Here is a 27,478-nt window from a genome sequence, read left to right as displayed (position 1 = left end):
ATCTTTATGCGAAAAACAAGGATTTTTACTATTTAAGGCAAAATGAAATACTTTTCCAACGACAATATAGAATGGAAGGTTCAAACGATTGAACAATTTTTATGGAAAAGAATAAATTAATTACAGAAATGATTCAATTAATAGTAACTATAACTCAAACAATCAACATTTATGAAAAACTTGCATTGTGTTTTCATTACCCAGAAAAATTTAAGCCCCATCTCATACCAAAATGCTCACCCATGGCTCGAACAATTAACAATGGCATGCGTCAATTGTATTGACTATCGTGTGTCATTTGTTTTTATTTTTTTATAGATAAGAAATATTCTCTAAGAACCTCTTAAAATTGTAAAAAATATGTTTTGAATATTTTTTTAAAAGATTTTAAATCCTTTAATTCCTATTTCCATTTAAATCCAATCAAAATTCTAAAGAATAAATGACAAGGTTTTAATTAAAATACCTAAATTTTTTTTACCTCAATAAGAACATACATTTTAAATATTTATTTTAGCGCATGCGTTCTCCATAAATCAAAGAAAATCATCAACAACTATAATGTTATTGTAAAAAATATGTTTTGTATATTTTTTTAAAAGATTTTAAATCCTTTAATTCCTATTTCCATTTAAATCCAATCCAAATTCCAAAGAATAAATGACAAGGTTTTAATTAAAATACCTAAATTTTTTTTACCTCAATAGGAACACACATTTTAAATATTAATTTTAGGGCATGCGTTGCTCATAAATCAAAGAGAATCATCAACAACTATAATGTTGTTGTCAAAAATATGTGGTGTACATAAATGAAGAAGTTTATCTCTAAAAAAAATAAGTTAGATTTAAAAAAAAAAATGTTTTATTTAGTTAAAATTTATTAAAGTGAACGTATTTTTAAGTTTTATCATAATGGATCAATATTGTAAAGAAGTTTTAAAAGTCGTTGTCGCCCAAATTTGCCAAACAATGGGCTGGCATCGTATACAATCAACTCCCATGGAAGTGATGACGGATATTTTATCGAGATATCTACGACAAATGTGTGTTTTAACACATAAATATTCTGAACATTGTAAGTTTATTTATGTCTGTTTTTATTTATCAAATCTGATGTTTGGTCGTTTTATGTTTTTTTGGTAGTCGGTATGACCGAACCAAATCTAGATCACGTAGCGTTAATGATGCGGGATTTACATATACAAACCCATGAAATTGAGGAATATATTAATTGGGTTGAACCAGTACCTTGTAATATTGTTGTGCCAAAGTTACCAGTACCGCGAGAACCGCAATTGAATTTCTTGAAACCAGGTAGTCGTGAAGTTGTTACACGGCCTGTACATGTTCATGAACATTTACCACCGATGTATCCTGAGTTAGAAGGTAAGCTATAAAAAAAAACTCACCATTAGAGTAAAATAAATGTTTTTTTTTCAATGGATGTTCGAATACTGAGGTCAACATCATTAAGTCAACTAATTTTAAGAAAACGATGAAATCCATAGACGTATATTGCATTCACGTTTCAAAAAAAATTAGTTTTTAGCCATTCAATGAAATACCCTGTATTTATGTGTTGAATATCAGTGCTTGCATTATTTTTATAAATTAGACGAGTTTAACAAACCAAAATAATTATGGCGGGCTTTTGACCGCCATTTATTTGAAAATAGACACCAAAGTTTTGTCTTAATTTGCATCGTTATGGGTAAACACTGATGTTTACGAAAAAATGTTTCAAACAAAAATTGTTTATTTTCAATCATCAATATTTCTAAGCATTCCAAACTTGGGACTAAAATTAGTATACATTGATATATATTCCATGTATACAGGATATACAAATTAGTCAGAAAGATGCAAATCACTTAGGTTCGTTAGGTTGCCATATTGAGTATAAGAACTGGGCCGACTTTGATATTATTCATTCCAAGAACTGAGACACTCTTCTAGAGAAAAGGCCACAAACAAGTTGTATCTTGTATAGTTAAAATTGCAAACAACAAGAAAGTCATTTTCAGTGTACAGTTTTTAAAATTAAGATTTATAAAAAGTACTAAAAAGATGAAATATGTACCTTTCTGTGTTAAAACATTAAATTACGGTAATAAAAATCATTTTTTTATAAATTATTAGAGATTGATATAAAAAATAGTAGCAAAAATAAAATGTTAACCTTATAAAAAATTGTAGAAAGCGTTAAATATCAATTTTTCCGATAAAATTGATTTCTTTGAGCAATATTTTGAAATGACAACAAAATTTTTGCTTCAATAGCAAATTCATAGCCGATTCCTCGAAAACTAATAAAGTACTTTCAATTTTTCCCCACCAAAAAGAAGTTCTCTAGTTTCGAACGTATCCAGTTTTCCACCTGAGGGGAGAGCAAAATAAAAACAGTCATTCAACAATATTTTCGAATCCGTAAACTACCCAAGACTACTGAGTACCTTCAAACATAACTAGGTATATGAATAACGTTGTCTCTGTCCTTGAAAGTTGATAATTTTTTGGTTTCTTGTGATTGTAGAACACAATTCAAGTGTATTTGGTTAATTTCTTATTTGCAAACGTTTTGATTTCAATTGGGCCTTTTTCAAGGCTTTACAATATTTAACAATTGGGTTTTTTTCAAGGCTCTACAACAAATTTAACAATCAACACAGCTTTTCTGTTTCAATAATTATACCAAATGTTTAATTAAATATAATTATAACTTTATTGATTGTTAAATTTGTTGTAGAGCCTTGAAAAAGACCCAATTGAGATCGAAACGTTGGTAAATTTACCAAATACACTTTATTTGTGTCCTACATTCCTAAGAAACCAAAAAAATATCTAGGAATTTTACCTTCCCCAAGCCTGCTAAAAAATTTACAAGACGAAAATATTCTATCAAATTGTATTTTTTAAGTTCTTGGGTAGAAGCTTTTCCAAGTACTGAACCTATATATTGCAGAGAATCTAATCTAAATCTTCTTATAAGTATCTTTATAACGAGTAGATCGGAAAATACTAAATTACCTCAGTATTCGTTCGAACCTTATAAAAATTTTCAATCTATTAGGTAATTTGAGCTTTTAAAATTTAAAAAAGTTTTCGGATTTGATTCTAATTTAGTTGAAGAAAGCTCACCGATTATAGCATCTCCAGGTGAATCACCAGCGAATTCAACAACAGGCACTGCTGATTTATCAAAATTAGCATCGTCTCCAGATGCTTTGGATGTTGAAAATGTATTTAAACGACCTGGTGATCCTATTTCAGATAGTCAACTTACCAAACGACCCAAGTAAGTAGGATCCAAACGACTGTTGTTATAGTTACAATCTAAAATTAACGATTTAAACAAAAATTTCTACTCTTAGACTTAGTTTCGGCGAAGAAGGGCGTCCCACACGAGAAATAAGCAGTGTTATGATGACATCTTCTGGATTTTTATCCCCAGCCCGTGAGGGTAAACTACCTGAAGCACGCACCCCACAAACTCTGACTGAATCACAACAAGTTGCATCGTCTCAATATCCAACAGTTCCGCCAGAATTACGTATCGAAAAGAAACCGAAAAAAGTTAATGAAAATATTAAACGTAAAAATAGCGAATTCAAGGGCAGCGAATTATTTAAACCGGATAAGATTAATGATAGTAAAACGAAAAAATTACCAGGAATGAAAGAGAATGCAAAATTAAAGGCATTCAAAACCAAACAGAATTTGAATGCGAATAATACATCCATGGAAATTATAAGTGCCAAAACGAATTTGGCTGCTGTACAAAAACAAATTCCAAGCGATACCAAAATTCAAAAGGTATCCACTTTGGTAACGAAACCAATTAAAATTGAAGATCCTCCATTACAGATCTTCCATCGTCCCCAACAAATGGAACCTGGTATTACAATTATCGAAATTGATGACAAAGGTGTCCGAAAATTATCAAACGAACCCGATAAAGTTAAATTAAACATATTTAAAAAGATCTCATCAAAATCCAAGGACGATAAAAACGATAAATTCGATAAAGCTGATAAAAAATCCGATAATCATTTCGATTTTATCGCAGCCGCGTCTTCTCGAAGTGGAGGGGATATTCATGCTGTGGATATCATTCCTATAAACGAACCAATCGGTGGACCAACGAAAATGAAGGCTGAGAAAATTGAAAAATCAAAAACACCAGAAATTACGATTAAAGAGGAACCGATTTATCCAAGTTCACTAAATCGGGATCGTCCTCCAACTCCATCAGTTAAACATTTATTGAATACGATATCGGATTCGGATATGTCACCTCCTGGAACACCTTCTACACCTAAAACACCAGAATTGCAAACACAACTTATTTCTCCGCCTCCAAGGAAAGTCGAGAAGGAGCGTAAGAAACGTAAGGAGAAGACGAAGAAAATCAAAGCACATAAAGTGAAAGGTGTAAAAATGGAACCGCTCACAAGTCCACGGCGGATTAAATTTAACAATACAGAAATTACTACATCTCCAGCGTTTACGGATCGACCGAAAACACCAGACGATCCAATTACAATTACCAGTAAATCGGAAATTAATTTACCATTCCAAATTCAACCGCCGCCAATATTTCCATCAATATTCCCACCATTTCCAAGTGGTCCAGGTCTTATACCGAAAACCACGACATACTCACCATTTTTCCCACATAATATGGGTAAACATGGTTTTGGACAACCTCCAATTTTATCTACAAATCCTCTAATGAGTGTTACCGCTATTCCTACAGTAAAATCAGAACCCCCACCTGAAATCCGCAGTCCCAAGCAAGAACGAGATGCTCCAACGAATAATAATAGTTTTACTGTAACCCCCGTTGTAAATAATAACTCTACGATTATCACGAAAACTATTAAGAATGAACCGAACGAATTGGAAATCACGGAAATTTCACCGGTTGTCGTTAAATCTGAAAAGAAGAGTAAAGAACATAAGAAAGATAAGAAAGAGAAATTAGAGAAGAAAATAAGAAAGAAAAAGGATAAGAAAGATAAAAAGAAGGGTAAAGATAAAGCGGAGAAAAAATTAGAGAAAGAGGAAAAGAAATTAGAAAAGAGTGAAAAAATTAAAATTAAAAAGGAGAAGAAAGAGAAACATAAAGATGTAAGTTGTACCAAGTTTCTTTTATAGTTCCGTACCAAAATGTATCAAAAGTTTTTGTCGGCTTTTCTCACGCAAACGCTTCAATGTGTTCTTAATAACATACGCTCCATGTTATCGCGGACGAATTGACAAGTTGGAAATCCATCTTTAAATGTCAGGGAATTTTGAGATTCTGGAAAAATTAGAATACTTTAATATCGGAAAATAAAATACTCTTGATTTATCATCGATATCTCGGAGTTTCTCTTCAAACATCCATTTTGAGGTCCGATTCATCATATTGAATGTGTTCTATCAGAATATAAATAATAATAATGCACCTATAACAGAGACCACCCACATCATTATTTGTTAATCTTTTATTTATTGAACTTCATACATATTTACAATTACAATTTGATGTGGGTGGATTCGGTTACTTCGTTCTTATCTAAGCGACGACAATGTGATCAATTCTATCGCCCCCATTATTATTATTTTTGTTAATTGTTCACACTGCCGCTGCCAGGATTCGAACCCGCAACCTAAGTCCAAATAGACGACCGGTCAAAGTCTAATGCCTTAGACCGCTCGGCCATTTAGGCTCTGATCTTATCAGAATATAACCCATATAAATTTCTATATTTTTCGACTACAAAAATGCCAAATTATAGTACTACAAAATCAGTCAGTTACCTCGATGAATGATGACCACAACCACGGACAACCTCTCTCAATCTTCTTTGAACGCTTTGTATTAAAAAAAGCTTTGTAAATTTAGTCCTATTGTTGAAGAGAACGGAAGCACAGAGAAAGAAATTTTGAACGAATGTTTTATGTTTTAGAAACAGCAGCAACAGCAGCAGCAACAAATAGAAGCAGCTGTGCCAAAATTAACGTTTAAGTTCTCACAACCACAACGGGAATCCACACCCGATGGACAAGTTTCACGAAAAATGTAAGTATATTTACAACTTAAAGTTAGGAAATTTTTAAATTCTGGAAAAGTCAAGCAATTTTAATACCGGACAGAGAAAATGAAAAAAAAAACTCTGGGTTTAGAATTGAATTCTGAAAACCTGATTCTTTCGCAAAATTTCTTTTTCCACAACGCAACCCCCCGGCAAATTGGTAAAACGATTTTATCGATTTTCCGGCGGGTTGCGTTGTGGAAAATGAAATTTTTCGAACTTTTCCGTTAATTTGACTTTAATTTGAGCCGATTGGTGAAGAGACCATCTTTCTAGCATATACAGAACAGAAAATCTTTCTTGTTGGATGGTTTTTTCCGCACTCTCTTAACAATTAACAATCAAGCACTTAAAATTTCAGAGGCTGAGTGCACCTCCTTCATGCATATACCATGCACTACACCAGCCCATCACAACTATCAGTTAAATGAATTTTGTTGCGACGGCGGGAATCGAACCCGCTACCCCAAGCATACCGCGGACGGAATTGTTAACGCCTTAACCAACTGAGCTAATAGGGCGACATTAAGTATGCTAATGACGAATTTTGTCGGGACTATATGTAACTCAAGATCCGCGCATTATTTTCTAACCCTATGCTTATTTCTGGATACGTTTAAAGATAAAATTAACTGAATAAATATAAACTTTTTTTACAGAACAATAAAAACCGTAATGAAAAAAGGAACTGGTGGTGAGGATCAAGCAGGCGGGCCAAATGATCGTGAAATGTCACCAGAACTGGCCAGAATTAGTGCTCTTGTAACACATCCACCAAAAAGTCAAAAATCACTCTCAGTCAGTAAGTTAAAAACACAAATCACATACCACAAAATTCAAGCGTGTATTCAGTGGATTAATAAAGTCGCTTTTACCCTGGATACTTGTTTTGGATCTCAAAACACGTTTTTTTTTTTATCTAACTTGAAATTTTTTAATTTAAAACACAAGTTCAAAATTTAGAATCATTAAAAAAATGTTTAGAAAATTATTCTTGGTTGTATTTGCATGCTAATATCTGTGTCACACGCTCAGGCCTACACCATTCATCCTCTTCTGGTCAAAATCAAGGTCAAACGATTGGTGCTTATGCCACGCATGGTAGTAACGCACCATCGCCCAATTTCAGTGAAAATTATAACACTGAAGTGTCTAGTTTTCATACGAAAATTAAGAAGAGTATGTTTAAACCGATACCGAAAATAAAAAGTAAAGATCTATTGAAGAGGGTTGTACCACCAACATCGGTTGATGAGTCCTCTGATGAGGATGCTAAGCATGCGTATATGACAACGACAATTCCACAACCGCCACCTGCGCCTCATCCTGCCCAACAATTACCAATCAAGGAAGCATTCTACTTTGTAAGTAGTAATCAACAAAAAAAAAAAAAATCAAAACCAGATATTCCCTCATTAGATCTAGGACCAGTGCTCATTTTTTGATAATTCGAGGATAGAAATTAGGGAGGTTGAACTCTAGATCACGTACTCAACTGAAAGTTTATTTTTAAATTTCGAAAGTGGGGGATTAAGCTACTCATCTCACATTTCCAGGATTTTTCGAGAAAAGTTTGGACGTTTTTAAAATTACGAACTTCGAATATAAAAAATTCGCGTATCTAGCAAAAATATCCCATTTTTCAATTTTGATAATAGTCTTACCGTTGAGAATGTGACCTTGAACAGCTTTTCAAATTTCTCAGTTTTCAAAATATACACTGGCCTTAGACCTATATCATATTTGAGGACCATTTTTATTCAATCATGTTAGTAGTTTGTCGGTTCAAGTTTATACCGATTATTCATCATTCCATTTTTTTCCCCTAATTTCCATATTGCATTTAACGCCGCCATGTACATTTTTTTCACTTGTTTGTATTAAGGGAAATATCATTTTGGAAATTTTCTGATTTTGGATCTCAAAACCCAACTACCTGAAGTAAAGAAGGAGACAAAACGTACGACGTGAGGAATTCCCTTTACACTTGGTAGCAGCTGTAATCCAGGGAACCTAACTTGATATTGTTAGGTAAGGCTATAAATAAAATCCGGCTATCAGATTTATGAAGTTTCCCCTTTGGGTCTCTCGAATTTCCTGATCTTCATTGATTCCGTCGCCTCTGTTTTAACATTTTCTTAGAACCGATATTAATGTCTCGGAAATCTCCATACATGTTATTTGTACCTGTAGAAATCTGCAGGGGGGTAGATTCAGAATGTTTGGGTCTGAAACTTTGGATCCATCTATCCTGGAAGAGATCCCAACGAAGAAACTCTGGGCTTTCTACGTGGCGTCTGTCCCCGACAAAATTTAATAGCGCCTCCTACCCGAAGACGTTTCATCTTCGGTCGTTCTCAAGGAGGTCACAGAGGACTCTTGGTTTAGAGTGCTAGGGACCCACTTGCGGTACCTCTCTTTTGTGTTATTATTATTATTAATATCCCGGAAGGATTTTTTAGTAGCCTCAATAATAATGGGGTTTAACCTCCGTTTCTCTGACATATACGCCTATAACGGAGGCCACCCACATCATTATTTGTTAATCTTTATTTATTTAATTCCAAACATATTTACAATTACATTTTTGATGTGGGTGGAGTCGGTTACTTGGTTCTTATCCAAGCGACGACAATGTGATCAATTCTACCACCCTCATTAATCATAATTGTTCACACTGCCGCTGCCTGGATTCGAACCCGCAACCTTAGTCTAAATAGACAAACAGTCAAAGACAAACGCCTTAGACCGCTCGGCTATTTTGGCTCTTAATTGATCAAAATTTAAACTTGACAAAAATGACCATAATTAAGGCCAATTTAAAAATGATATTTCTTTTACTTTGTAGATATTATTTTCACTATTTTAATATTTTCTTGAATTAATTTTTCTGTTCTTATTTGGGCTTGAATATTTTTTTATTTTAATTTTCAATTTTCTTTTAGCTGGTGTTTTTTTTCAGTTACAATCGAAAGTAAAATTATTGTAGTTTTTTTTTTATTAGCTTTGAATTTATTTATTTTCGTGCTAGGTGTTGGGAAACGCATGATTTATTTTATCTTTTATGCACAAAGTTTATTTATTTATTTTTTTGTAAGTAGTTAACGTTAAAACGCATGCGGAAATTTTTCTTAAATGTAAAATATCTTCTTTTTTTCTGATATATTTCATTTTTGAATAATTTTCTCGGATAATAATTATTGCCTGAGTTTGTTTGCCACTGCAATGTATACACGACTTGAAAAATATGTACTTTTTTTTTTTTAATCATAAAATTTTTGAATGCTCGGCTATCCATAAATTACACTGGTCTGCAAAATTTAAGTTTTTGGTCACACGAAAATTAATACCTAATTTTATAATAATGCTTCTAATTAACAATGTACAAAAACAGGTCCAGATTCCAGAAAAAATGTATTTATAAATAACTTCCTTTTTGTCCTGTCATCATGACATTTTCCAGACGAAATTTTCAAGATTTTTCGAATTTTTTCTTCGAAACTGTTACACTTCTTATTCAAGGCAGCAAATATGTGGCACCTTCTCAAATGATAAAAATGCCGACAGTTCTATTGTTTCTCAAAATGGACTTGATTTCTTGTCGAAATCTCAGAAGCTATTATAATCTCGGAAGCTATTTGGAGTTGGAAACTATCCATCTCCATATTTGTGCTGATTGAATTCTAATTATCTCCGAAAATTATACAGGGAAACAGTATTTCTGCGGCGAGGTTAAGGAGATTTAGGGACCAATTTTAGGTAATTTTCGCGTTGACTCTAATTTGATTAATCCACAGCCAATAAATGTTTCAAACCTGTGGATTCAAAGGGGCGAAAATATCTAACAGTAGTCTTGAATTCGACCTTGATTTTGAGGATAATTAAACAGCTGAGTTTCTTCAGAGGTGCTAAACGATAAAATAACTCATTTAAATAGAAAGTTGTTCCTTAAAAAAATTTAATATATTTTGAAAAATGGAATAAATTTGGGGAAAGTTTTTAGTTTTTGATATGACGCTTTATCGTGAAAGCTAGAAATAATTTATTAATCTACGAGTATCCAAATTCATCCCAAAAACCAAAGTAGCAGACAAAAAAATTTGGTTTTACTGAATTTTACACAATTTGTTTAAGATAACAGTCAACAAAATTAATTTTTTCACGTTTCGGTGACATTGCTTTACGGGGTGACTCAGAATACCCTCTCTGATCTATCGAGCTCTTTTTATATCCTTTCTAAGATCAGAGAGAGTTTTGGTTGCAGTTTAATTTAATAAATTTATGTTTTCGATGCATCAGATTAAAAAAAATAACTAGAACTAAATTTAGGATTTTTTCCCACCTTTCACTATATTTTCCATGCGTGATTATTCTGGGAGACTCCGTATATAGTACGTTAGACCCAAAAATTGTATTAATGATGAAAAAATCATAACTTCTGAAATTGGAATCCGAAGAAAGTTTTTAAATGTCGACAACTTAGAGTTTCAAAATATCTCAAAGAGAAAATAGGGGAATCCGAAATTATTTCTATCCAAGATTATTCAAATAAAGGGGAAGTTTGTTCTTTCGTGTGACACAAATAGTGTCGATCAGTGTGAAGGGAAATAAAAAATTTATGTATAGTCGTATATGAAATATATCAGGAAAAAAATTGTTAGTGTCTAACTGTGTGGGTACTGAATCTTGTCCATACAGAAGGGCATAATGGTCCCAGCGGTCATGACGAAAAGGATACTGGGGCTGGTAATGCAACAACTGTTGCACCCCCACCTCCCGCACCAATACCACCCCCAACACCACCAGTACGTACACATGCTGGTCCCGGCCGACCTCGCGGTTCTACGAATGCTGCTAAAGCAGCAGCTGCGGCTGCCGCAGCGGCCGCAGCAGCTGCCCTCGCTGCTCAAAACAACGCAAATCAAACTGCCAAACATTCCGCACCGGTAACAAAAAAAGCAGCCGCTTCTGAATTGGTAAGTGACCAAAACCTCTTATTTATATTTTTTTGGGTAATTATCTAATATCTACTTTTGTTGTTTTTAATTTTTTGGAGTAGATAATACTTTTGTGTTTTTAATAATTATATTAATTTCGAATCAAAAATTTTCAGGCTATTATTTTCATTATAAATTAAAGTATAAACTAGGTTCATAGGTTTTCCTGGGTTTAAGATTATTTTGTTTTTTATGATAAACAGTTTTTCTTGATATCATATTTGTATCAAATCTATGAATATTCGAATAAAACTGTTCAGGTGAACCTTCTCAAAATTCCCATTCCAAGTTTGTTCATGACATTCGCATGATTTTTGTATGTTCTCCAGCGGCACTGTACAAAATTCTTAAGCCGATAATTCACTCTCATGCCCTTTGTTTTAATCTCTTTAAGATAGGTAAGAGAGCGCCCCAAAATCATTAGAATTTTTTCTCATGGCCTCAATGACATTTATTTAATAGGTTAGGTAATCCAATTTGTTTCTAGCTACGAAGAAAATCATTATAAATAGCCAGTAGGTAATGTAATGGTTTAGTCCCCAAGACCATGCCTAAAAATGATACAATTTAATTTTGCATCTAAAATGCAAGACAACAGTCGTAGAACTGTCTTCAGGTATATAATACCAAATTTACTTATATTTTCGTCCTTGCTTCTGGGAAGTACGACTTAATGATGTAATCAGTATTTCCTTGAGCAAATATCGCTGATTCTTTAATCGAAGTTGATACAATTCCAACTTGCTTTCATTCTTTATTGGCGAAATAAAACAACCTATCGACTCTATACATTGATAAAACTTTTAATGACATTGCGATTGCGTTTCTATCGAATTTATTTATGCGGAATAAACTTTCAAAATTAATTGCTTTATTTTTATTTCATATTTTACCTTTCAGCATTTTTTATGTGTAGAAACAAGATCCTATATTTTGGATTTGGTACCGGGAATCGAACCCGAGTCTCCCGATAACGGAGTCAAAATATAACGACTAATGAAGTCTCTTTCTGAAGGAATAAAAAGATTCCATCGGAAGACTTGTGAGAAGCAAATTCTCATTTAGTCTAAGCTCTAATGTTTTAAAATAATCCTTAAATCTTCCCGTAATTATGCGCAGCCTCTGGAGAGATGTCTTTAATCTTTAGAGACTTGCTTGTAAGAAGCCAATTCTCCTTCAGGATATCTCACTGTCCCAAAACAGAAGCCATTCATGTAAACTAAAATTATTTTCCAACCTCTATTTATCTGATTAAAGCATTTGATGAGTAACTCACATAAACATATAAGAATAGACCACGCTAGTAACAGACGATCGTGTAAGTGGGATTCCAGACTTGGTAAAAAGAGAACGATGCTCTGGCGTACGTTTTGTCTCTTTTTTTGGGCTTGACTTACTGGCGCACTTGTCCACTTACAGTAAGGACTTGTCCAAGACTGTTAATGCACAAACGCAACTAAAAAGAAACAAAACGTACGTCAGAGCATCGTTCTCTTTTTATCGAGTCTGGGCAGATCATGTAGACTTATTCAGTCTATTCTTATATGTCTATGGTAACTCAAGGGATCAAATGTTTTTGAATTCTGATTAATTATACGAGATAATTTTAATTAAATGTAGGAAGGTAATGGGTAGATTTTTGTCGAAATATATACATCGTTTTTTCTGTTGTGTGGAGTAGTAGAAACGTTTTTGTTCTACCAATATTCGAAAAAATTATCGAGTCAGAATCACCTTAAATGTTTATAATGAAAATAATGGCAATTAATAAAATATATATTATTAAATAAAAAAAAAGCAAAACAAATTTGGGGAAGAAAGTCTCAAATAAGAACAGTTTTTCACACATTTTATTCATTTCAAATAATTAATTAATTTAAAATTCAATCAGCCATTTTGTATTTTCATCATTTTTCATTAACATCAAACAAATAATCGGATTTCCATGTATGTCACACTTCTCTTATTAAACTTGAGAGATTACCTTTTTAGGATAAAGATGGGAACAAAGTTTGGATATGTCCAGCTTGTGGGGGCCAGGACGATGGTAGCCCTATGATTGGATGTGATGACTGCGATGCCTGGTACCATTGGTAAGTACAAATAACCCAATTCGAGGTGACAACGCAAAAAAAAACCTTTTCAAAATTTTTAATCATATATGGCTGAACCAAAATTCTGGTCAAATTCGCTTTTAAAATCGTAGGAATATGCAAATGCCTCTCGGTTTTTCTCAATGAAAATAATTTTGGTTTTTATTCAATTTTTAGGGTGTGCGTCGGTATCCAGGTGCCGCCAGACGACAACGAAGATTGGTATTGTAAAGTTTGTCTGGGTAAGAAACAAGAAAGTTTCCATACGGATAAAAAGAAAAAACGAAAAAAGAAAGAGAAAAAGGATCATTAATTAATTTGTTAATTTTAAAAAGCTGTTTAAATAAGAATTTAAATGTTTAAACAAAAATTTCAAAATTGCAAATTTTTTACTTTTCCTTAAGTTTAAACAACTGAAAACAATGATTTTGTTGGGAAAAATTTGTCTGGATAAGAAACAAGAAACTTTCAATGCGGATAAAAAGAAAAAAGAAAGGAAAAAAGGATCAGTAAACTTTTTTGTTAATTTATGTAAAAAGCTGTTTAAATAAGAATCTAAATATTTAAACAAAATTTCAAAATTGCTAATTTTTTACTTGTCTTTAAACAACTGAAGACAATGATTTTGTTGGGAAAAGTTTGTCTGGATAAGAAACAAGAAACTTTGCATACGGATATAAAAGAAAGAGAAAAAGGATAATTAATTTATTTGTTAATTTTTGTAAAAAACTGTTTAAATAAAAATCTAGTTGTTTTCAACAAAATTTTAAAATTGCTCTTTTATTTCTTTTCCTTAAATTCAACCAACTGAAGATAATAACTCAGTATATAAAGCAATTTAGACCCAAAAAATTCAAAAATCGGGTTCATTTGACGATTGGATGCGTAGTTTTTGAGAAAATATATCTTCGAGTTGAATTTTTTTATGATTTCTCGGAAATTACGCATCTAATTGTCAAATGGACCTGATATTTGCACTTAGAAAAAAATAGAAAAATTTGAGATAATTTTTTTTTTTAATTTTGATAAAACTCAGTATATAAGGCAATTTAGATCCAAAAAATTCAAAAGTTGGGTTCATTTGAAGAATTCTAGAAGCCCTGGATGAGTAAATCAAATTATCCACAGGCATTTAGTCCTAAAAATACAGTTCTTTTGAGGTATTATTTTAGAATAGGGAACACAATAATGACATATATGACATGACGTCACGAATTTAATTTAATCAATTTAAAAATATTTCAAAGTGTAAATAAAAATTTTAAAAATAATATTTATTTTCGATAAATCAGTTCAAGTATTGACGAAAATAATTTCGTTTCAAATTCAAACATTTTCAAATGTGAACTTGACATTTATAGAAAGTGCAGTTTTTAGTAAGTAATAGGTTGGTTCAAGTAAAGATGATTTTTTTTGTGCCATGGTTAGTAAAATTTCAAACGCGCCTCATTGCATAGATAATTTTTGAAGTTATAAACTTGTTAAGGCTAGTTATGAAGAAATGATGAGAGTGAATTTTTATGATGTGCTCACACAGACTAATTCCAAAACTTCATGTTGAAATTAGCTAAAATTTTTTAACACCATGAAGTTAGTCAATAAACGAAAAATTACTCATAATAGACAAGGATAGATAGATGATAGATGAAATGCCATCTATGAACACAATAGATAAGAAAAATCAGTTAGGTTAGGTTAGAGTGGCTCTCCTGGGGTGCAACACACTTAGACCATAGGGTCCGTTGTGATACCGAAAAAGTGTTGGCCTATCCCCGGCCACTACTCCATGAACCATTTAGGGCTGTTTAAGAACAGCAGGAGAGCTTTGATGCCGATGGACTTAAGGTCCGAGAGGTCGTCAAAGAGCGGTTGGCTCAAGTAAGTCCATCTCCTCATGGCATGAGCTAAGTAGTGACAACTCCTGCAGTAGTCGTGATACACTGCCAGGCCTAAGCGTTCATAAGCGAAAACTCAGTTGTTGTAAAGTAAATTTTACCCAATAAATAAAATCAAGTTTATTTGACGATTGGACAAGTAGCTTCCGAGCTATCTCTGAAAATCCTTTAAAAAGCGCGATATCTTATATCGATTTCAAATAATATCTTAGAAAACACAGTTAATCGTAAAATGAGTTGGATGTTTGTGTTTCACGAACTTCTAAATTACATAGCACGCTGTTAAAATTTCATATCGCTATCAATTTTCGTTTTTGAGTTGTCGGGCCTGTTTCTTTTTTGTCTGTACCAAAATTTTGTTTCTCATCAATGTTTTTCAGCGGTACAAATTTCAGACTAAAGCCGTTCAAATATACTATATGTGGATATAATAGACAAATGCTACTCGAACATACCTACTATTCAGTGAATACTATAAACGTGTTTATACGAGTCGAGACAATTCATTATTTTGATACAAAGCGTGATAGAGCGCACTGCCATCACTAAAAGTTCTTTTCTGTATATTGAATTGATTGAAGAAGGTGAGGAAATCCATGTGTTTATAAAATAAAAAATCTAAAAATATTTCATACATCTTATAACAAAATAATTCAAAATAGTGTAAATTCATTATAAATTTTATATAAATATTTATTTGTGTTAAATATTTTGTTAAAATATTCAAAGTTTCATTTAATAAAAGTTCAATCATAAAATCTTAACCACGTAACCTACAGTGTGTTTTAAAGTGTAACATATATTTTTGTATTTATTTTGCAGTAGGAAGCCGGTTGTTGAAGCACCGTTAAAATGGCTCCAAAACGTAATAATATGATTCCAAATGGACATTTCCATAAAGATTGGCAACGATTTGTGAAAACTTGGTTTAATCAACCAGCTAGAAAATTCCGTAGAAAACAAAATCGTGTTAAGAAAGCGCGTGCAATTGCACCACGTCCAGCTGCTGGTCCATTACGTCCTGTTGTACGTTGTCCAACATTTAGATATCACACCAAAGTACGAGCAGGTCGCGGTTTCACATTAGATGAAATTAAAGTAAGTGTTTTGTAAATTTTTCTAACATATTTTTATAAGTTTCATAACCTGTATATATTTAAGGGTGTCGTTAATTTAGACTCAAATTCGTTTTTGTTAGAAATATTGACTGTAAACAAACAAATTTTGGTGTAAGGGCCCACAAATTAGTGTAAATAACCTATCTACGGGATTTAAACACGTTCTTTAGCCTAAACCTTAAGTAAATCCACATGTTTTGTTTTAAGTTTGTTATGGTTAGAAGCATTGTCTATAGACAAAAATACTTTCGGATTTTAAGTGTGATTTTTAGCCAAGGATTAATATTCCGATCTTTTAATTCTACGTCGTATTATTAAAGTTAATACACTTTTTATAATACAGTAGAACTTCGATAAAAAAAAAGTTTAATCGAAACAGTGGAAAGTTTTAAGAAGCCTAAAAGCTTACATTCGTAAAACGTTTATAGAAATAACTGTGTTCTCTAATGGACGAGAACTTAAAGTATTACAGGCTAATTTGTATTTGTAAGCACATGTGCTGCCCGTGTGTGCGGCTTAATGTGGGTTGTTTGTCGAAGCTAAAAATTAATAGCTTTTCCCTGTGATTGGGTTCATTCACTGATCCACGGGTCGGCCATGCCTTCAATTCTTTCGAATTATTACGGTACTGCTAGTTTTTTTAGCTTTTTCGTTAACCCTGTAAATACGTTCATTCGCTGTATTCCAGAAAATTCAAGAAAAGCTCAAAAAACTTAACGTGATAGTGTGCTAATTCCGATTTCAAAAAAGCTGGGCTATGAATCAAAGAATCCAAATCGAATTGTGCTCCAAGCTATGTATCAGGAAGTCGTTATAATGCTTAGAACTTAATATATACAGGATTTTTAAACAATTTGCTTTAATGATTTTTTAAAGTTAGTTTAGGAGTCTTTACGTTTTAATCTCGTATAACGATTTTATTTTTAATCAGTATTTTAAACATAGGCCGGGTGAAATTTGACGAAGACTTAAGACGGAACTTGGAAGATTTTAGAACCGAAAACCAATGAAGAAGATTATTTTCTAAATTTTTTGCTCTTTCTTAAATTCAAAATAGTTTTTTTTGCATGTTTTAAAAATTAATTTTTTTGCTTTAAAAATAATGTATAAAGTTTTTAATTTTTGAAAATTATTCACTTCTTAAAAATAGGCAGCTGGTTTAAATGCTGCATTTGCAAGAACCGTTGGTATCGCTGTTGATTATCGTAGACGAAACAAATCAGTTGAATCACTTCAACAAAATGTTCAACGATTAAAAGAATACAGAAGTAAATTAATCTTGTTCCCATTGAACAACAAGAAAGTCCGTAAAGGTGAAGCAACTGAAGAGGAACGCAAATTAGCCACACAATTGAAGACTAAAGTAATGCCAATCAGACAACCAGCTGCTAAATTGAAGACACAAGTTCTTACAAAGGACGCCAAGAAATTCAGTGCATTCAATTTCTTACGCAAGGTAATTTTTTTTTTCAATTGTTTTTGAAAGTTCCCGAAGAGATGTCTTACGTAGGGGGGCTGATTTTTAAGGAAAGGGAAAATGTACGAATATCTTTGTACTAGGCTGGGTCAAAATTCGGGTTAATCAGGGGGTACATAATTCTACTGGAGGGATTTAGAAAATATTAAAATTATTGTCGAATATGAGCATCAAATTCAGAGAAATGTATGACCAATTATACAAGGAATTTTAAAATTTGACTGTTGGCCCCCTTGTAAGCAGCATTAATCAATAAAATGGCACCTAAAAGCCATGATCTGACTTGATTTTTCGAAACAACGTTGCTTCTGCACTTAAAGATTTATTCTGAATACGGCGTATTAAGGAGAAGATGAGCAACCTAGAAATTGTTGCTTTTCGAGTTTAAGAATGCAAGCTCAGGCTGAATTTTGAAGAAAAATTTCCTTTATTCGTAAAAAAATTGCGTTATTTGTTTTAATGATATTTAGAAAAATCGCACTGGAGTGTTTTTGAAGAAGAAATTTTTATTTTTTATTAAAGCCTATAATTTGTCCAAAATATGAAAAAACACTCTCATTTTGGAAATTTTGTACTGTCAAGTTGTTGTCTAATCCTAATTGGATTAGTTAATAATTTCTTAAAAGTTCTTAATACAATATTTTTGTCTTTTTAGGCACGTGCTGATGCTAAATTAGTTGGTATTCGAGCTAAACGAGCTAAGGACGCAGCAGAAAACACTGAAGACCTTAAAATTACAAAAGATGCGAAGAAAGCAAAAGCAAAGTAATTTAAGTGTAAATTATTTTACAAATTATTATAAAAAAAATGTAAAATAAGGGTGGAAATAAATTTTCTTTTTCTATCAAATGTGCTATTTTGTATCATTTTTTTGTATTTCAGAGTTTCGTTTAAAAGGAATGTTTTTTACTTGCCCATTGCCAACAGTTGCATAAAAATAATTCCATCTTCAGATTATTTTTACAATTTTCTTGGAGGGTATAACTTAAATCAAGCATTTTTTCTTATCTTATTCCTGATGGAATCAGTACTACCTGGCAAATATGGAAAATCTGCAATTCTGTGTATTTGTTACTTTTTCAAGTTACAATCGCCAGTTTTGAAGAAATTTCTGTGTGAGGATGCTTACGTTCTTCGGTGGGCAAACATTTCTAACGATGGAAATATCTCAAATCCTGTGGGAATCTATGCGATGGTTAACATGAGATCAGAGGAAATTATTTCGAAAACGGATACTAGATACTTTTTGGTGAGGTTGATGTGTCGCAGTCAACTATCTTTAATCCGCGAAACAAAAGGGGTGTTAAAAGTTCGACCGCTATGCGTGTGTCTGTCTGGCTCTGGCTTCGTAGCGCCCAAACGGATGAACCGATTTTAATTTTTTTTTTTTATCGTATGAAATAAGTTTAATGGAGAGTGTTCTTAGCTATGTTTCAAGTGCGAGTTTAAGGGTCTGTACTCGGAACAACTAAAAAAATACGATGATCTTGAGCTGAAAGTTCTAAGAAAAAAGGTATTTTAATGGAGTTCTCAGATGTTTGAACTGTGAGTTTTGTAAACTTACTTGTAATAATAAGCCGTTTATTTAGCGCCTAGCTTTTTTAATAAACCATTCAATTGGTTTTTATGACAAGAATATTCAGATATAAACAAACTGTAATATAAATTCTAATGTCTTTGAACGGCGGTTAATTGACGGCTAATAAAGGTTAGTTGGATGCACAATACTTTTTGATCGTTTAATAGTGTAAATTTAACACTAAAATTCAATTAAAAATTTTGGAGATCAATGATTTCAACGATTTGGAATCCAAAAAATTATATTAATTAAAAAGTTAGATTAATTTAATTCTTCTAGTTTAATGTTTTGCCAATAGATGACACTGTATATCCATTAAATAGTGCCATCTATTGGAATGAAGCCTTTATATTTTCACTTTTTAGATATTGAAATTTAATAGTTCAACGTTTCTCTAAGAGATGGCATATTCTTTTATGAGTAACATAATTAGCTGGTTATTTATATTTAATTTAATAGTTTAACGTTTGTCTAAGAGATGGCATAATATTCTTTTATGAGTAACAGAATTAGCTGGAACTTGAATCGTTTGAAATTAGTCTATGACAATATGTTTTAATGTTTTTCACTAAATTTAATAGTTTTCGTGCCAAATATAATTTTCTTTGTGGACCCAATAATTTTATTTTAAATATATTGTTTACATCTAGTTTTAAAATTCTATGCTGAACTCTTGATTCATACCAAAGACACAAAGAATGGATTGGGCAATACCCGCAAAAATATAAAAAAGAGTGAGTCGAAAATTTTTAGGGAGCTTCATTGATTCTAATTTCATACTAAACTCATTCGATATTATTAAGTGGTTAAAGGGGTCAACTTTTGGGAGAAAATTTTTGTTTAAAAACTGCTTTGAACCATTTTTGCGAATCACTAGAGGGGAGCCAATTAGTCCTACCTGCTCCCTTTGGCGACGCCCATGACTACATAAGGTAAAAACCATAGATAAAATATAGTAGTGGGAAATTAGGAATTAATGAATTGTTTTAGGATGAAGTAGAAAGTTTAAGGAATTGTTTGAGGGAAGTTATTTAAAATTAAGAACACATTTACTTATGAGTATTAATTATTTATTTTAAATTTTAATAATCTTATAATTTTAATGTCTTTTGGCTGCTGTAGCCAGAGAGACGGATAACTACATTCAGTTTTTCTAATGTTGACAGTCTGTTCTACATACAGTTATTAGTTTTTATTACATTTAAGAGTTATACAGTTATACAAGTCAATATTTTTTTTTCTTCATGGAATCACTGTAGGCGATTAGCGATTTCAGCGATTCCACATACAGAAACAATTCTTATAAAAATACAATAATTAGTATACAATTATTACTTTTTTGAATTAAAATATATATATATACAGGACATTTCATACACTATTTCGCAGAGTACAACCCATGTGTGTGTGTGAGAGTACATACATATGTATACATTAAGCAATGTGTATAAGAAAGAGATACTATAATAGGTATGATTTCTTGCATGTGCTGATAGTAATTCAGTTCAGTTAAAAAATAATAATTATTGTATTCCCCACTCTTTAAAGTCGATACAGACATACAGCATACCTATAATAGTATTTCTTTCTTATGTACATTGCTTAATGTATACATATGTATGTACTCTCTCACACTCGTGGGATGCGCTATGTAAAATTGTGAATCAAACGCTATATATCTATATATTATCATTTTTGTACAGTAAATTGTAAATATTTTTTCCCCTCTTTATACATCATAAACGAAGGAATTGCTTTTCTTTGAAAATAGGTAACCAAAATCAATAAACAGAAATTTGTTTATTAATCATATTTTGAGCTTTTTTTTTTTAGATTTTAATTAACAATGCTCTATATTTAAGTTAAAAATAAAAAATTAATTTTAATTGTTTTAGTTTTACATTAAATATTGTGTACAAAATTGTTCTCGATTTTTCGGTTTATTCAAAGGGGTAAGAAAATTGCAAAAAATCGAAGAAATGGGTCCGGGGTATCGTTTTTCTCAAAAACTATTCGCCCAATAGTCAAATGAATCCGATTTTTGAATTTTTTGGGTCAAACTAACCTTATAAACTGAGTTTTATTAAATTCTACAAAAAAAATTTTTTTCTCGATTTTTCGATTTTTTTCAAAGGGGTACCCCTTAAGAAAATTGCAAAAAATCGAAAATTTTTTAATGTTTCCAATTTCGATAAAACTCAGTATATAAGATAATTTTAACCTAAAAAATTCAAAAATCGGGTTCATTTAACGCTTAGACGGATAGTTTTCGAGATAACTTCAAAAATTGATCCAAGGTATCGTTTTTCTCAAAAACTATTCCCCCAATAGTCAAATAAACCCGATTTTTGAATTTTTCGGATCAAATTTACCGAAATGTTTCTATATTTCATTTAAATACAACAATATTTAATGTAAAACTAAAACTAATTCGATTCAAGACTAGAAATATCAAAATTTAATTCAATGGCGGCGCCAATTTTGGTAGAAAATCTTGTAAGCATTGTAGAGAATTAAATTCCGATAGAAAGCTTTCATGAAAAAAGTCATTTCTCGAATTTCGTGTGATGATTTTTTTTATTCAAAGTTTAATTACCTACAATCCTTACAAAATTATCGATTATCGAAATCGGAGCAACCGTATAAAAAATGGATTAAAAATTATCCAAAAAGTGGGGTTCGATTATTTTATTTCGAGCAAAAAATAATTATAACCTCGTTTATTAACAACAAATTTTTAAGATTAATGTTTATAAATTAACTAAGTCAACAATTATTTAAAAAAAAAAATTAATTAAAGTAAACTCGATTTTCTAAAAAAAACTAAAGATTTCCCAAAATAAGCTGACCTTTAAAATTCATAAAAATTGATATCAACTCAGTTTAGGAAAATCCTATCGTTTCTTCCTTCAAAATTATATAATTTTTTTGTACTAAAAAAAAAATAATAAAATATTGGTTACAGCAAAAAAAGCTTCTGTTTTTTGTTTGTAACAAATTTTAATAAATACAGTCTTAATCGATTTTATTCTTATATAACATACTTCTAAAAAATTCGATGTTAAAATTAAGAAAAATCGATTTGTTAAAAGAAAAAAAAGGAAATTATTATTGGGGAAAAGTGGTTCGAGTCCGTTAAGTGGAATGGTGATTAAAACAGATTATTCTTTATAAATTTCTAACAAAGTGAGTCATAGCTGCATACTTCCCTCTTCTCTTCATTTGCTCATCCTGTTTTTATGATATGTTCTGTACATTGTATGTATTATGAAAGAAACAATGAAGAAAGCTTCAAATATGGAAGATAGAGATAAGGAGAACCATCTCTGTACATAAAAATAGCGCTGCTATAGCAAAGTTCAAGTTTTAAAAGAAAGTAATAAGAGTAAGATAAAGATTCTAAAGAGAGAAATTGACATCAAACTCAAAGTAATAAGAGTGAGATAAAGATCTAAACAATTGTTGTTAGAGAAGGATAGATAAGTTCACATCAAACACATAGCGCTAGCTACGCTAGCGCTATTTTGATGGGTTTTTCATTTATAATTTGCTGTTAACCGCCGGATTACTATAGGAGCTGGCACTTTAAGCGGGATTGCTTAAAGCTCTTGAGCCTGACACACTTAGGTCAAGGCACTCTTTGACAATCTTTCGGAGTTAAAATTAGATCTAAATAGTTCAAGGAGTAAGAAAGTATCCAGCTGAAAGCATTAAATTCTAGACAATTCTAGAGTTGACCAAAACGGCGTTTGTGTAGCAAACATAGACATATAAGAATAGACTGAAGAAGTGGGCGTGGTCTGCCCAGACTCGATAAAATGAGAACGATGCTCTGACATACGTTTTGTTTCTGATTAGTTACATTTGCGCATTAACAGTCTTGGACAAGTGCCTCCTGTAAAAAAACGTACGTCAGAGCATCGATCTCTTTTTATCGAGCCTGGAATCCCACTTACACGCTCGTCCGTTACTAGCGTGGTCTATTCTTACATGTCTATGGTAGCAAAAGGATGTTTAATTGAAATTCTCTATCCTTCTCTAATAACTTGTTTACTTCTCTATCCTACTCTTATTACTTTAAGCACTTCTTTTAAAATTGACACTTTTTCCATAGCAGCGCCATCGTTATTTGTCGACGGAAACTTTTTGATGAACTAAAATGATCCTCTTTATCTTCCATATTTTTTACTAAGTTTTATTTCAACCTTGTGCTGGTATTAAAAGGCAAGTATCATCACGGTACTATAAAATTATCTTACTCACGATATCCCACTTGTTGGTCTCTTCCACTTCCTAAAAATAATGCTTTTTCTATAAAATAATTATATAAAATATTTTTTGTTCTTAATTATTATAAATTTATCTATTCAAGTAATTAACAGTTTTTTGTTTGTTTGTTTGTTTTAACTTAATTAAAATATATATATTAATATTATTATATAATATGATATAATTAAATAATAGAAAATAAATTATTATAATTTATAGTTGTTTTTTTATAATTCTTTTTTGTTTTGGTCATCCAAAAAATAATATTCTATGGTGACCAAAGTGTGGTAACTACTTCTCATTTAACTTTTTTATATATGGGATTTTTTTTTTTTGATTGTACACGTTTTGTTACTTGATTACATTTTCTATCTACATTTTTCGTAATATTTTCCTCGAACACCTTGTCCATAATTTTTGTTAACTAGATTGTCCTGGAGAGACGATTAACGGTCTAACTGTTCTTATGAAATTTTCATACTGTGCCACGATTATAGCAAGAAGTCTCTGTCTGATTTTGTTATCATAGTTCGAAAAATACAGAAATTTTTATTTGCGTCTAATTCTGTTTTTCTCATCACTTCAGTTAAGTCGGTAAACAAAACGTAGTTCGAATGGCTTCGTTATACTTCGGCAACCGTCATATTAGAAATTATAAATAGATATTAAGATACACTGTGTTTTCAATGCCGAAGTTGTCAGGTCCGAATTTAGAAATTTTGAAAATTCGATCTTCGCGCTTAGGCAATTATGAAATTTTACTCTTGGTGCTTGCGCAATAGCGTGAGATTTTTATAACAGTCTGAATAGTTAAGATATATACTTTCTGAGATATCGATGAAGAACCAGGTTTTCAGAACTCAATTCTAAGGAATTTTTTAAAATCATATTTCTTGCCCAATATTAAAATTTCCTGGCTTTTCTAGAATTTCAAATTTCCCTGATATTTGCAGGTTTTCTAGATCGATCGTAACTCCGAATATTTGGATTTTTTTTTAATTCGAATTCAAATTAAGCATCTTTTTGGGATATATCTTAAAATAAGACTTGAAAATAAACCTTTATATTTTATTTCTTCGGTTTAGGGAAGGGTGTTCAAGGGAAATATTTTGATATCCACTACACATAATTCATATATGTTTATATAAACTATATATTTTTTTTGGGTCCTTTTTAACAGTTTTTAAATATGATTTAACAATATTTTAAGATAATTCGGACGCCATCACGCATAATTTTTGTAAAATATCTCTATTCTGTGTCTCTGCCATTTGTGGTTTCATTTCGTCCTCGAAATTTCATCCCCAGTCATTTTGTACTTAGTTCTCATTTTATTACTCCTCGAAAACATCAAAAGAACCCGTAGAATGCTAATGACCAACACAGAGTTAACGCAAGAGCCAAAAAACTCGGAGATTCGTGCTAGCTCGATCTCATTAGAGGCATGCTCGAATCCATAAGGGACATGACTGTTTCAGAAGGAACAACCAGGAGGGAAATGACCGGGGGCGAAATGGCTAAATATCAAGTATGTAGGTTTTATGAGATAGATATTTTTCATCTCAATTGACAAGAAACGAGTTATTGATCACGCTATCTTAATCACGGTATCTTCAGCAGTTTTTCCGTGATAAGTGTATAAGCATGAAATCAAATACAGCTGATTTTTAAATAGTCGAAAAGAATAAAGTATTTCTGTAATTTGATGCCCTTATAAAAAAAAGCATATGAAGGGTACCGTAAGTCGGTCCCTAGCACCTACACCAAGAGTTCTTCTGTGATTTTCTTGAGAAGAGTCCAAGTTTTCGGACTTAAACATTCTAAACCTGACGTCCTCCAGGTTTCTGCAGGTACAAATAGCACGTATGGAGGTTTCATCGTCCTTCATACTGGCCTTACAAGTGGGATCATCAGAGACCCCCCATATTATGAAGGTGGTAGTAGTTCAATCGACAGTGTCCTTTCAAAAGTCCCTCCATCCTTCTCAACTGAGCTCTAGCAAGTTATTTGACACTCTTCATTCTTAAATAAGATTTGACGATCGAATTACCTTAAAACATGAATTTTAATTTTAATAATTAATATTTGATTACTTGATATATGAAACATATATTTTCAAAAATATGTTCTGGCAACCCTGTTGGTTCTCATAAAATTGTACAAATTCTAATCGAAGGCACATATTAATAATTTTTAGGCCTAAAGGAACAATTATTTTTCGTTCCATATATGGATGGATTCAAAAAATTACCAAATTTTGTTTTTAAAAAATAATTCTCATATTTGATCCCATATTATGTTTTTTTTTAATCATTATTTTTAAATACCTATAAAAATATGTTTTTCAATAAATATTTACGCATGCGTATATATGTTCAGACCACACTCAGTAATATGAAATCACTGTTTTTTTTAAACGGTTTGGTTAGATATCCGTCGCCAGAATATCGAATTATTCCAACCGTTGAAAAATTTGTTGTTGATATGTGAGGCAGAATAATTAATTAGACGAGTTAAAGAAGGTATCTCGAAGAAGGGTGGCAGTAGGTGGTCATGGAGAAAAGTGTAGATCTGCAGAAAAATCCCTCCCGTTTTCTTGTGTCATAGATATTATATAAGGTATTCCATTTTCGATGTTATTCCATCGATGAAAATTTCGACCCATTTTTCTCTTGAATGGCGTCAATGATATTTAGTTTCAGATCATTTACAGATTGAGGCTCGTTGAGCTCAAACCTTTGCCTTCTGATACCCTGGTGGAAAAAAATATTTGAAGAAAGAATAAGTCTTAAAAACTCTGAAAAAGTCTTAGAAACTCTGAAAAACTTTTCTGGAAATTTCTTGACGTTTTTGGACCGTCTAATTCAGAGTTATTCAGACAGTCCAAAAACGTATAAAATTCAGAGTTATTCATAGTTCCTAAGACTTAAGATTTATTAAGATATTAATATTTTATCCTCCAGAGCATCTCCAAAGAAACCGTCAAAAAGTGTTTCATCGCAAGATCTAGGTCAGATAAGAGTCCTATCAAATAATTTTGACTTCGTGGTTATTGGAATTGGCAATTTCCTACGCAATATCGAGTAAAAACAGCTAAACGTTCAGATTTAGTGACGTCAATGTTTGTGTCAAGACATGAAGATATAAAAGAAGCGGAGTTAATGTCAATTTTTTGTTGATCTGTTACATTTCCGGTCAGTTCTAAGATTCTTTCTTTTATTTCTTTGATGCACTGAATTAGCTTATCTTTATTATTGAAATCATCAAAAAGTGTGCATGTTAACAAGGTTTCCTTCAAAAACTCTCCTTCTTGAAAAGGTTTACTATGCCGAGCAATGACATTTAATTCCTTGCAATAAATTCCTTTTGTTTTGGTTTGCCTTTTTTGACTCACGGATTTGTGATTTATTTCAAAATGGCAACTTTGAGGTCGATGGTGTGCACAAAATCTTGTGTCGTGTCCCATCAATAGCACGCGTGCAATTGATTCGATTGCGAAATCGTTCAATTAACAAATATTTCGTCAATTTCGTAAACCGGAATGCTCTTACTTGCCGCATCCTAAATACAGGATATTCCAGAACAAAATCATGGCACATTCAAAATTCTTTAGCCTTAAAGTTCAAGAACGGGAGATGGAGCTTGGATTTAAAATCTTTGACGCCCTTTTATATTATTCACTGGAAATAAAATTGTATAAAGTATGCCAGGAATAATTAGCTAGGTGATTATAAAATCGTTAATAAATAAAAAAAAACGCTACTTATAGATATCTGCGTCGGATTGACCAACCAAACCGTTTTTATTTATTTTTTAAATATAATTTTTTTATGCGTTTATAACTAGAATATATTATGAGGGAAAATTAATTTTTCCGGTGGAAATTTTATTCCCTCGTTAATTTTATTATATAATTATTAAATATAAATAAGTTTGTTTTTTTTTGTTGTTTATAAATATGAATTGTT

The 27,478-nt window shown here is 31.7% G+C and overlaps 2 protein-coding genes across 3 annotated transcripts; both read left to right on the top strand.

The window, feature by feature from the left end:
• Positions 1 to 774: 774 nt before the first annotated feature.
• Positions 775 to 13,877, top strand: LOC123302127 (transcription initiation factor TFIID subunit 3). 2 transcript variants are annotated; one of them, XM_044884921.1, is made up of 9 exons: positions 775 to 1,077; positions 1,146 to 1,388; positions 3,126 to 3,297; positions 3,374 to 5,132; positions 5,957 to 6,069; positions 6,742 to 6,884; positions 7,118 to 7,446; positions 13,072 to 13,172; positions 13,350 to 13,875. In XM_044884921.1, exons 1-9 carry the CDS (start codon positions 915 to 917, stop codon positions 13,483 to 13,485), a joined length of 3,159 nt encoding a protein of 1,052 aa, XP_044740856.1. In that variant the 5' UTR covers positions 775 to 914; the 3' UTR covers positions 13,486 to 13,875. The 2 variants fall into 2 exon arrangements, with proteins under 2 accessions (XP_044740856.1, XP_044740857.1); XM_044884922.1 differs by lacking the exon at positions 7,118 to 7,446 and adding an exon at positions 10,781 to 11,058 and having other exon boundaries at positions 905 to 1,077; positions 13,350 to 13,877.
• Positions 13,878 to 15,524: 1,647 nt separating this feature from the next.
• LOC123302093 (60S ribosomal protein L13) lies at positions 15,525 to 18,501 on the top strand. Its single transcript, XM_044884878.1, has 4 exons — positions 15,525 to 15,651; positions 15,890 to 16,165; positions 17,336 to 17,641; positions 18,318 to 18,501. Exons 2-4 carry the CDS (start codon positions 15,920 to 15,922, stop codon positions 18,429 to 18,431), a joined length of 666 nt encoding a protein of 221 aa, XP_044740813.1. The 5' UTR covers positions 15,525 to 15,651; positions 15,890 to 15,919; the 3' UTR covers positions 18,432 to 18,501.
• Positions 18,502 to 27,478: the final 8,977 nt, after the last annotated feature.

Source organism: Chrysoperla carnea, chromosome X (assembly GCF_905475395.1).
Source record: "Chrysoperla carnea chromosome X, inChrCarn1.1, whole genome shotgun sequence".
NCBI classification, from domain to species: domain Eukaryota; kingdom Metazoa; phylum Arthropoda; class Insecta; order Neuroptera; family Chrysopidae; genus Chrysoperla; species Chrysoperla carnea.
The sequence above is the reverse complement of the archived record's forward strand: the minus strand, read 5'-3'. Positions and strand labels throughout refer to the sequence as shown.

Excerpts from the sequence above, each read along its gene's own strand:
- LOC123302093 (XM_044884878.1), top strand. The coding sequence starts at position 15,920 with ATGGCTCCAAAACGTAATAATATGATTCCAAATGGACATTTCCATAAA. Across the intron at positions 16,166-17,335 it reads TCACATTAGATGAAATTAAA|GCAGCTGGTTTAAATGCTGC; the intron begins GTAAGTGTTTTG and ends TCTTAAAAATAG. Across the intron at positions 17,642-18,317 it reads CATTCAATTTCTTACGCAAG|GCACGTGCTGATGCTAAATT; the intron begins GTAATTTTTTTT and ends TTGTCTTTTTAG.
- LOC123302127 (XM_044884921.1), top strand. The coding sequence starts at position 915 with ATGGATCAATATTGTAAAGAAGTTTTAAAAGTCGTTGTCGCCCAAATT. Across the intron at positions 1,389-3,125 it reads GATGTATCCTGAGTTAGAAG|TTGAAGAAAGCTCACCGATT; the intron begins GTAAGCTATAAA and ends ATTCTAATTTAG. Across the intron at positions 6,885-7,117 it reads TCAAAAATCACTCTCAGTCA|GCCTACACCATTCATCCTCT; the intron begins GTAAGTTAAAAA and ends TCACACGCTCAG.